Source organism: Thalassophryne amazonica, chromosome 22 (assembly GCF_902500255.1).
Source record: "Thalassophryne amazonica chromosome 22, fThaAma1.1, whole genome shotgun sequence".
NCBI classification, from domain to species: Eukaryota; Metazoa; Chordata; class Actinopteri; order Batrachoidiformes; family Batrachoididae; genus Thalassophryne; species Thalassophryne amazonica.
This window is the reverse complement of record NC_047124.1, coordinates 31,938,665-31,950,724: the sequence shown is the minus strand read 5'-3', so window position 1 is coordinate 31,950,724 and position 12,060 is coordinate 31,938,665. Positions and strand designations below refer to the sequence as shown.

Sequence of the window (12,060 nt, the reverse complement as noted above, 5' to 3'; positions counted from 1 at the left end):
ACTTTGTTTTCCTTACCCATGGTCATGAACTTTGGGTAACGACCAAATGAAAAAGGAAATGAGATTCCTCTGTTGGGTATCAGGGTGAGAAGCTCAGCTGTCCTGGAGAGACTCAGATCAGAGCTGGTGCTTCTTCATATCAAAAGCAGACAGCTGAGGTGATGTGCATGCTGGGACATCAATGGGAGATTCTTTAGAAGCGCCAAAGTTGGACCGTGACTTTTTGAACCATTACTTAAGAAACCTAATCTTGACCCTAGTGTATTGACAAACTATCGGCCCATATCAAATCTATAATTTTTCTCTAAAATTCTGGAAAAAGTGGTGTCACGGCAGCTCGTAGACTATCTTACTGAGAATAATCTCTTTGAGTCACTGCAGTCTGCTTTTAGAAAATATCATTCCACAGAGACGACTCTCACTAAAGTGGTGAATGATCTTCTGCTTACAATGGATTCGGACACCACTACGGTTCTGTTGCTGTTAGATCTGAGTGCTGCATTTGATACAGTGGATCATCATATTCTACTTGATAGGCTGGAAAATCATTTTGGGATTACTGGGAGTGCCCTTGCATGGCTGACGTCATACTTGACCAGTCGTTCTCACTGTGTTTTCTACAGTAACACTACCTCTAACCTTAGTGACATGAAATTTGGGGTTCCACAGGGGTCTGTCTTAGGCCCCCTGCTTTTCTCCCTTTATATAGCACCCCTTGGGCACATATTGTGGCATTTTGGGATTACCTTTCACTGCTATGCAGATGATACTCAGTTATACATGCCAATAACTGCTGGTAATCTCGTTCACATAAAATCCTTAGAAGATTGCCTTGCAGCAGTGAGAAGTTGGATGTCTAGAAACTTCCTACTTTTAAACTCTGATAAGACTGAAATGATGGTTCTTGGTCCAGTGAGACATCGGCATCAATTTGACCAGTTAACGCTCAGCCTCGGCTTGTGTGTCATACAAAGTGAGGAACCTTGGGGTAATTTTTGATCCTTCATTGTCCTTTGACCTCCACATTAGAAACATTACTAGGACTGCTTTCTTCCACCTGCAAAATATAGCGAAGATTCGTCCCATCCTGTCTATGGCTGATGCTGAGACGCTGATCCATGCATTTATCTCTTCTAGATTGGACTACTGCAATGTTCTATTTTCTGGTTTACCGCAATCTAGCATTAGGGCTCTCCAATTGGTTCAAAATGCTGCAGCCAGACTTTTGACCACATTATACCTATTTTGGCATCCCTTCACTGGCTTCCTGTCCCAGTGAGATCAGATTTTAAGGTTCTGCTACTAACCTATAAAATTATTCATGGACTGGCACCCTCCTACCTAGCTGACCTAATTAAACCTTACGTACCGGCCCGGGCTTTACGTTCTCAGGGTGCAGGACTACTTTGTGTCCCTAAGGTGAATAAGAACTCTGCGGGTCACAGAGTTTTCTCTTATCATGCCCCTTTCTGTGGAATGATCTCCCTGCGTCAATAAAACACAGATTCTGTGGAGACTTTCAAGTCCAGACTTAAGACGCACTTATTTTCCCTTTCATATGGCTAGCATACTGGGACAGTTTTGTTTTACACTTTTTACTCTTATAATTCATTTTATTAGTAATTGGAGCAAGCCGTGGCCTCAACTTTACCTAAATTCTGGGTCTTTTAGTGAAGTTTAGGGCTAGTGGCCCGCGATCACCTTAGTATTTCTCTGTTTTTCTTGTTGTTTAATGCTGACAAATTATACAGTATTTCTTGTCTTTCTGATGCCTGATTCTGTTTTTTCTCTCTGTTTAAGGTGCAGCTCCATCCAGAGATGGGAGTTGTGTTCGTGTTGGCGATCCTCCTGTCCTGTGCGCCAATAGCATTTCTTGTATATTCGTCCGTGAATTGTTCTGTGAATTGTTCTGTAATTTATGTTTGTAGCATGGCCCAAGCAGAGGGTCACCCCTTTGAGTCTGGTCTGCTTGAGGTTTCTTCCTCAGAGGGAGTTTTTCCTTACCATTGTTGCTCTGGGGGTTGGTGAGGTTAGACCTTACCTGTGTGAAGCGCTTTGAGGAAACTCTATTGTGATCTGATGCTATATAAATGAAAATAAATTGAAAATTAAATTGAAATAAATTATATGTGTGAAAGTGAGATGAGTCTTAATGCCGGTGTACCAGCAGCCTCCAGTTCATGGCAGTCCTGTGTCTTCCTGACCATGTGAGTCAGTGTTCTCTCAGCTGAAGGTGACCCAACGCAAAGCTCATTATCACCCTGACATTAATGTTTAAGTTGAGTCTTTGTAAACATCTGACAGCTGTATCTTCCATTAGAATGAACATATTTACCGTGTGCATCGGTGAAGCTGTAACAGCAGTGTGTGTGGGTGTGTCTGTGGACAAGATCATTCAAAAACAGACAGATGGATTTTCTTCAAACTTGATGGGAATATTACTTGGATAGATATCTAGAGGTGACTACACTTTGGATTAATTTGGTCAAAGATTAAATAAACATGGTCGTAAAAAGGAACTTTTCTTGATATCTCAAAAACCAAGAAGCCTTGATGAATCTAGTTTCATGGGGATATTACATGGATAGATATGTAGATGTGACTAAATCCTGGCTTTGTTTGGTCAAAAGGCAAGGAAAACATGGTCCAAAAGACAAATTTTTAAAAATATATCTCAAACAACCAGGAAACCTTGATGGTTTAAACTTGGTGGTTATATTGGATGAATATCTACAGGTGACTACAATTTGGAGTTGTTTGGTCAAAGGTCAAAGTCAAGGAAAACATGATTCAAAAACACACTTTTATATCTCAACAGCCAAGAAACCTTGATGGGTCAAATTTGGTGGGAATATTACTTGGATAGATATCCAGAGATGACTGCATTTTTGAGTACTTTGTCAAATTTCAAAGGCCAAGCTCAAGGAATATGTGGTCCAAAAAATGTTATATCATAAAATAAAAATAAAAATATTTCATATATATTTGAAAAACTAAGAGGCTTCAATGGTTCAAACTTGGTGATGATATTACGTGGATGCATATGTACAGGTGAATAGATTTTGAAGGTCAGAAAATACCTTTTTTGTATATCTCTAAAACCAAGAAGCCTTCATGGATCAAACTTGGTGGGCATATTTCTTGGACAGATATCTAAAGGTGAACAGAGTTTGGAATAGTTTGGTCAAAGATCAAGGTCAAAGAAAATATGGTTTGAAAAAGATCCTTTTGTCCATATCTCAACAACCAAGAAATTGAAATGATTGATCCAAAGCATACAGTGATCAAAAAAATAAAAATTTATGATTGATTGGTATGAATGATTTCACAATGGCACCACACAGAAGACATATGGGGTCAAACACAGTCAAATACACCATTACAGAAGTGTAAATGTCCGTCTACATGTATATCGTTGTGTGTAGAGCATTGCTTCGTTGTAATTCACATCACCTGAGCACATTTCACTTTTTTATTCTTTGTAAAGTATGACTGACAGGTTTGTTCATTTGTACATCAAAAAATGATAGATGATAGATTTTTATTTGTTTTAACTGGAATTCAAATGAATAAAGGACCACAATATTCTACAAATGTTCCACCAAATGTATGTAGCACTTTTTGACATATCTTACTAAGGTACTGAGATATCTTATTGAGATAGTTTACTGAGATATCGTATTGAGAGATCTTACTGAGATAGCTTACTGCGATATCTTATTGAGATATCTTACTGAGATATGTTACAGAGATAGCTTATTGAGATATTTTGCTGAGATATGTTACGGAGATAGCTGGTGACGGTCTAGTGGTTAAGGTGTTGGGCTTGAGTCCAGAGTTGGGTTCAAATCCCCGCCTGACTGGAAAATCATTAAGGGCCCTTGGGCAAGGCCTTTAATGCCCTATTGCTCCCGGTGTGTAGTGAGCGCCTTGTATGGCAGCACCCTGACATCGGGGTGAATGTGAGGCATAATTGTAAAGCGCTTTGAGCTTCTGATGCAGATGGAAAAGCGCTATATAAATGCAGTCCATTTTAATCCTACCCAATCTTGCTTATTGAGATAGCTTACTGAGATAGTTTACCGACATATCATACTGAGATAGTTTACCAAAATATCTTACTGAGATATCTTGCTGAGAAAGTTTACAAAATAGTCTACTGAGATAGCATAGTGAGATAGTTTAATGAGATATCTTACTGAGATAGCTTACTGAGATATCTTATTGAGATAGTTTGCTGAGATATCTTACTGAGATAGTTTACGAGATATTTTATTGAGATAGTTTACGAGATATCTTATTGAGATATCTTACTGAGATAGTTTACTGAGATATCTTACTGAGATATCTTACTGAGATAGCTTATCAAGATATCTTGTTGAGATATCTTACTGAGATAGCTTACTGGGATGACGAGTATGAATAATAATTTGAGTCTGATTGCAATAATTTCTTGTTTCTTGCAGCTGACCGCTTTATGTCAGTGGCGTAATCGGAGATAAGGGGGCGGGGGTGATCAGCACGTGAAGATGATCTAAATATCCAGCACCCAATTTACCCTCATGTTTTATGTGCACAAAGTGAGAAATCAAATGAGGTGAATCAGTGAATTATTAATGCTGTTAGTGAGAATGGAGTTATGTTAATTTGGCTGAGCATCCAGCTGCACCCTCTAAAAGGTAAGCGGTTTAGAAAGCGGTTGGTTCGCGTGACGTCGTGATAAGGTGACAAGGCGATGTGCATGACGGCCTCCTGCTGTGCACCAGAGCACAAATTATAACTACAGAAGCATTTTCTTAAGTCTGTCTGTCAAAAAAAAAAAAAATCAATCCTCAGATACTCCTCAACATTAAAAAAAATTACTGTTGGACTCTGTACTCGTTTACAACCGAATCGATACCAAGAGTGCCGTTTTCATCTCCTCCACTTAACCCACAACTTCACACAGCCCCTCCCCTCGCTCCAAATTCCAAGCACAAAAAGGAGAAACACTCAGTCTGCTCTCCTACAGGTTCAAAGTGGATGATGAAGATGCAGCTCCATAATGTCTCTTTCAGACTGAGTCAGAGACAGCCAGCCACGGCACAACATTACTGCTGGTAATAAAACTGAAAGTCTCAGAGCTGCTGCATTCAAAAACTCATGCTGCATTCAAAACAACTCAGAAATACCAAGTTGGGAACTTCCAATAAACTGTGTTAACTCGATTAATTCGGAAAACAATATGGATGCAAACAGTAGCCCATTTTATTTTCCCCAAAAGTTAACTTCTCAACTGAATAAGCAGCTTTTGTCACCATCTAGTGGGTGATGTGAGCATTTCAGGGCTTCTGTACATTTCCTACTTGAAACACAAAATTCAGTTATAAAACAAAAATGCAATTTATAAATGTCATAAATGCATATTTAGCAGGCAGAGCTTTGACCTCCCAGTATTGGTGTAGAAAAATTATATTTAGAGAGTTTTATGGTTCTTGAGTTTTAGGACAGGGAAGGTTTTGTATGGATGGAATGAAGGACAGCACAGCTTACAGTTGTGGATAAACTACAAATTATTTGTCACATATATACATTATATGGAGTATTTCCAACTTAAAATAATGTTGCCATTGAGTTATAGTTTGTTTGATCTGTTGTTGGTGTTGTTGTTTGTCTTTTGGCTTCCCTGAACAAACAGGGGAGCACAGAAAGTACATCTTGTCAAAGCTAGTGTTTTTTCTTATCTTGCTATCAGGTGAAAGACGTAACAACGGGCAGTGGCTCACCAGTCAGCTGCCAACTCAAGGTCCTGCTTTTGCATCTTTCAAGTTTGACCTAGTTAGTACATGGCCTAACATGACATAACCTTTTTGATCATGCGCTGAGCACACAACATGGGAGGGCCACCTCTCGGTTACTGTGTCCCAATAGGAATCAGCTGAGAATGGATCCACCCATTATAACGAGAGAAGCCCCCAGCTGTCTATTAAAACATAACTGTATTCCATGATTTGGGGTCTCTGGGGTCATTTTCTTGCTGTGTTCCTGCATGAGCTCTGTCCGGCAAGGGCCCAGATCTGTCTGACTTTACATGAAATGTTATTGACATGAATCTTTTGTACTTGCTGAGTTTCTCCTATCCAGGACAGTACTATTAAAGATCCAGGGTTTGGCACAAAAAATTGCCTCTAGAAATTCTAGTACTGTGACAATCCAAATAATTTGTTGAAGCTGTTTTTGCTTAAAACTATCTTATCAAATCCCATTTTTCTAAATGAGCAGACTTGGCGATTTTGACAAAATGCTGATTGTTCAGAGTCCAACAGCACAGCGCCAATGTTACAGGAGAAGATGTTGGTGTAAAAAGAGTACACTTGTGATTGCATATGCAGAAAAAAAATTGTATGTACTGAAATCAAACAACAAAAATAAAAACAATACTACAAATGCAACACTTTCCCTTTAAGATTATGTAAATATCTAAGATTTCCTGTATGCACACAAAAGGTTTATTTACCTCAAATTTTGTCCAAAAATTTTTTTAAATCTGTGTTACTGAGCACTTCACCTTTACCAAGATAATCCATCCATTTGACTGATGCGGTGTATCAAAATGCAGATTAAACAGCATGATTACTACACAGATCTGCTTTGGACTGGTTTAAATAAATGGTCATTGTAAAACGTGCAGCAGATCTTGAAAACACAATGTGACACTGGTTGGAAATGACACTGCAGGAACAGGTCTAGTGGACATTCATGCAGTCATCAAACCAATTCCATGCGCCCACAAAATATTCAACATCTGTAGCATTGTGCTGTGTGATAAAACTGCATGTTTTTGTGTGGCCTTTAATTCTGACCAGTCCAAGGCACACATGTGCAATAATCATGCTGCTTAATCAGCACCGTAACACGCTACACCCACCAGGTGGATGGATGACCTTGGCAAGAGATGACATGCTAAAGAAAATTTGAGAGAAATAAGCCTTTTATGTGCATAGAAGCAATATTTGACCTTTTTCTTCACTGCATGAAAAATGTGAAGAAAAACCTAAAGTTTTAGTGAGTATAAATTAACAGTTTCTGACTGTAAGGCAAAAAAAGGTGTGAATGCGTTTGAGGTACTCACCGCACTGCTGCAGGGAATGTCTTTGACTTTGAGCCAAGCCAAGTCAAGCGTGCCTTCACCCTTGTAGCAGGACTGCAGCCTTTCCTTGATCTTTTCATTGATCTTCCTTAGAGAGAAGACACACAGTGCAGAGTCCTGGGAAGCCTGGCGTGGACGTCTCTTCTGTCCTTTGGAGAAGACAGCAAAAAGCACGTCATCGTCTGGCGCCACATCCAGCGAGCGCGCCAGGATAGCACCGGCTTTAGACAGGTAGGCTGCTTCAAGTAATCGGTACTCCACATTGCCGCTAACGCATCCGATGGGCACCTCCACATAGGAGTTGAAAGCAGTGTCCGCCTTGCAGAGACGCACAATCTTAGAGGTGTACACCTGTTCCCGACCTGCAGAGGAAGATCCTGTGGTTGGCCCGCCACCCATTTCAGGCTGTAAAGTCAGAAAGTAGACAAAGTTCCCACTGGCAAAGCCATAAATATAGTATATGTCAAAATCTGGGATGACAGTGAAGGTGTCTGAAGGGATCTTAATCATAGAGGCCACAAACTCGTCATGGAAGACGTAGGCAAACATGCCATCCTCCTCTGAGTTTCTAGCCAACTTGCGGCTAGAGATAGTAGGGAAATACTCTGGCTTGCCGTCCACTGCTGTGGCGACAAATAACATGTCTGGAGAGGCATTGCCATATGACACAATGACACCAAACACTGAGCCGCTCTCATTGACACCAGAGAGGTAGTGCTCCTTTTTGTGAAACGGCTCTCCCAGTTTGAAGAGATCATCCAAGCGGAGGAGTTTGCAGATGCCCTGGTATAGGCTACCACAAGCTAGCAGCCGGTTCTCCCGGTAGTCCATCAGAAGCATCTTGTTGACATTGTTGGTAAGAGTCAGTGGTTCACTGCAGGGTTGGACAATGCGTGGTGGGTAGCACTTGCGGTTGTCTTCGTCTGGGCCCGTTTCATGTGACACCTGGACCTCCAAGCCTGGCGACAGCTTATAAATACGATTGACTGCTCCCAAATAAACATTTCCATTGCGGTAGTCCACCGCCAGATGGTTGAAAGTCCATTCAGGGTTCTCTGCATGGAATGACGCGTACTCCTCCTGCTGAAGAGACGCCGTGATCACCTGGGAACCGGCGCTATGGGCGTGCGGGGCCAGTACCACTGTTTGTGATGTCACAGGAAGTGCCAAACTTGATAGGAAGCAGCAGACTAAAAAACAGGTCCGTGTTTTGGCGTGGGACGTCATAGCTGCGTGGAGGCTGGGCGTGGTTAGGAGCATGAAGGAGGCACTGTCTGGTACTTTCAGCCAATCAGGATCAAGCCTCTCTTGAGGACATTATGTACCTGTAGATAGAAAAGACCAGAGCATCAGTGACACAGAGCTAATCTGGTTTAGTTCACCAAACTATTTCCCCACATTATGCAGTTGAAGAAACTGATGACATACTGTAAATAAAATCCTTTACCAGCTGCTGTAAATTTTTTAAGTCTTTTAGTATTTATACTAACATGTAAATGCACTTCTGAATGCAAAATGTTTACAAAATTGTCTTTAGGGAGAGTTAATTCACACACTGTTTGATGTATCTTTGCTGATATTTGAGGTTTCCTTCCAAAATCTTTATCCCAATGTCTAAATGTTCTTGAATGATGTGTTATTGTGGTGAATGTTTTCAAAGAAACCATATAATTAGGCAAAATGCCCTAAATGGGAGAATTTCAGTCATTTTTTTTCTATAAAATTTCTAAATTCTGCAAGGAAGATTTTTGAACAGTCCTTAGATGAAGCAAATCATCAGCAACAAATTCCAACAAGAACTGAATGAGAAGAAACATCTTGGGTGAATCTTTCAGTTTTCACCAAAAAGTTGCTATTTGCATAAAATTTTAAATTCCTAAATTCTGAGGAAGAATTGCTCACAGTAATTAGATGAAGCAAACAAAACAAAATCAAAGAAGAACTGAATAATAAGAAGAATTTTGTGTGAATTTCACAGTTTTCACCAAAAAGTCCATATTTTACCTAAAATTTTTAATTTTGAAATTTTCAAAGGAGGATTTGTGAACAGTACATCAATGAAACAGAAAACCATTGCAATCAAAATCCAACAATAACTGAATGAGAAGAAGCAGGTGAATTTCAGTTTTCACCAACAAAAAAAAGTGATTATTTAGCCTAAAAATTTAAATTTTGATATTCTGTGAGGAAAAATTATTAATAGTCCTTAAATGAAGTAAACAAAACCATTGAAATAAAAAAAAAAGAAAGAAGCATTTTTGGTGAATTTCATAGTTTTCACCCCAAAAAAGTCCATATTTGGAAAAAAAAAATTATATTTCAAAATTCTGCAAGGAAGAATTGTGAATGGTGCTAAGATGAAGCTAAGAAAATGATTGGAATCAAAATCAAGTAGCACTTTCTGTGAATTGTGAATAAATGGTGGATGGTGTAGGACAGATGGACAACAGACGCTTCGCCGTGACATTAGCTCATTGGATATTTGGTAGAATGAGCTAATAAAACCCAGTGCAATAACAGGTATAGATCTTGAGGTTGATCAACAGTCTAACTTCAAAGGATTCAAGGATTCAAAAGGATTCAAAAGAATTGTATTGTCATATGCACAAGGGAACATGTTCCCTGCACAATGAAATGTGTTTACTGCATTTAACCCATCCTAATTGCCAGTTAGGAGCAGAAGTCGCCTTTAGGCGCCCGGGGACCAGCTCCAGATGTATGTCCTGCCTTAGGTCAACAGCAGGGCTGAGCAAACCATGACCGGCCTCATGACGACAAACGACACACACAAACAACACACATAAGCCGGCCCGGTACATGAACACATATAAAAAGCACACACAAGGTAAGACTTGGGAAAGAAAAACCTTCATTGCTGCTGCATTGAATCATGCAGCAGCAATGCAGGAAAAAACCCATCAGCACAATGAACAATGATCACACACAACAACAGAACGAGAGACGACGACCGAGATTTGTAAGAGTCCAGTTATCAGACAGAACACCCGGAGGCCACCTTTAGGTGCCATCAACGGCCTTGCTCGTCCATTCTGGAGGGAGGAAGGGCCCAGCCCTGAACAGTCCACTGTCCACAGTCAACGTCAGAGCTGGAGAAGCTGAGGGCGGGGGAAGACCGGGGGGGTGAGGCATGAGCGTTGTTCTTCTCCAGGAGGTTTTTATCACAGCAGCCTTGAAGTGCAGCTGTGTTTTGGGAAGCCAACTGAAAATCCAGATTAGCAGACGCCTGAAAGATTCCACAGTCTGAGACAGAGTGGCTTCCAATACATCTGAATTAGGAGAGGAGATGTGGTCATTACTGACGATCAATGTGGTTTTCCAGTGCAGCCATCCTATCAGAGATGGTTTCCAATGCGCGGTTAACACCCGCCGACTGAGCTGACACTGCCCTTCCAATCGAATCAATCATGTGGGGCAGCCTGGACGGGCCAATTATTGTCGCTTCCACTTTCTTAATTTTCCGGTAAACCAGCGCTATGCCCGCTCCACACAGCAGGAACCCGGTCACTACCATGCCAAATATATACACATCTTCGACATCCTCCACAGACAGCGTGTAAAGGCACATGACCTGCCATTTCCTCCAACTGTCCATCACGTAACCCATCACATGTGTCCCGGCAGGACAGGTCGGGTCCTCCGCTCCCAAGTGTCTTGTAGAAAAAATAGTGTCAATTGCGTTCAGAGACCACTTTAACAGATCATTTTTGCTGTTTCCAGAAGAGCAAAGCTGGCAGCCTCACAGACAACACGCCACAGAAGCAGGAAAGATAAGGAGGGAGGGAGAAGAGAAAAATGCGACCATCTCGGCCGAGAGCAAGGAGGCAAAAAAACTTTGATTCGACCACAGCAAACCTAAAATAAGAGTGAAGTGCTCATGCATTTGATACTCAAAAAGGAAAAAAAGGATTTATAGTTCAGATTTAACAAGCAAGATGTTGGGAGCATTGTGGCCTGTAAAATTGTTAGCATCAGGATTGAGACGGATGACGACGGGTCATATGCCGTGTCAAAGGATGTAATCAATACAGCTCTGCACTGCTTTCTGTACTGGACCTATGCACTCCACTCGCCCATTATCTTTCTGCTCCAGCCACTATACACCTAACTGATTCTCCCCTTGGAGAAGCAATTTCCCTGCTTTGGCGATTTCTCTCATCTTTCCCAATAGGGTGGCTCACATTGTTGACATTGGTCGCAGAGAGAAAAGGACCTCCTCGCTTTCTCATTAACCCTTAGAGCCCTAATGATGCTCAACTGCATCCTGGTCAACTTTTCATCATATTTCTATTAAGACATCATGCTATCCAGAAAGACTGTTCCGAACATTTTGATATGCAACATATGGGGATTATACAAAAAGAATGTACATTATAAGAGGAATTTCTTAAAGTGTAGAGAAATCCAAAAATTCACTTTGGGCTCTAAGGGTTCACACACACACACACACACACACACACACACACACACACACACACACACACACACACACACACACACATGCACACACACAAACACACACTCGGGGATAATTAGGAAAGAAATGCAAATGGTAGCTTCCCTATAGTCTGTGTTGGGTTCCCAGCAGGACACCAGTTTATAACTAGCTGGTTTGACACAAAGAATCATACAAAATAACCATAGTGTGCATAGAGATTAGTGGTGGGAATTGATAAAAATCTTTTATCTATTTCTAAATCATTATTAATTCTGCGTATCCCTTTGATTCTTTTCCTTGATAAATTCTGGAAAAATGAAGGCCTATAAAGGTTCAAAGCATCAATCCCACTGATTTCCTGGTTCTTCAACAGATTGATATGTCGTTGCCGTGGTCAAGGTTTAGCTCTAGTTTTATGTTTTGTTTTTGTCTAATATTATGAGTCTCTCTGAGCTTTTTCTGGCCATTTTCCCTC

General features: G+C 40.7%; 1 protein-coding gene across 1 annotated transcript in view; it reads right to left on the bottom strand.

Annotated features, from left to right (window-relative positions):
• plxna4 (plexin A4) overlaps positions 1 to 12,060 on the bottom strand; it is a 658,913-nt gene that overhangs the window by 549,446 nt on the left and 97,407 nt on the right. Inside the window, exon 2 of the mRNA XM_034163939.1 lies at positions 7,112 to 8,459. Within this exon, the coding sequence (XP_034019830.1) occupies positions 7,112 to 8,389 (1,278 nt within the window). The 5' untranslated portion in view covers positions 8,390 to 8,459. The remainder of the gene's footprint in view (positions 1 to 7,111; positions 8,460 to 12,060) is intronic.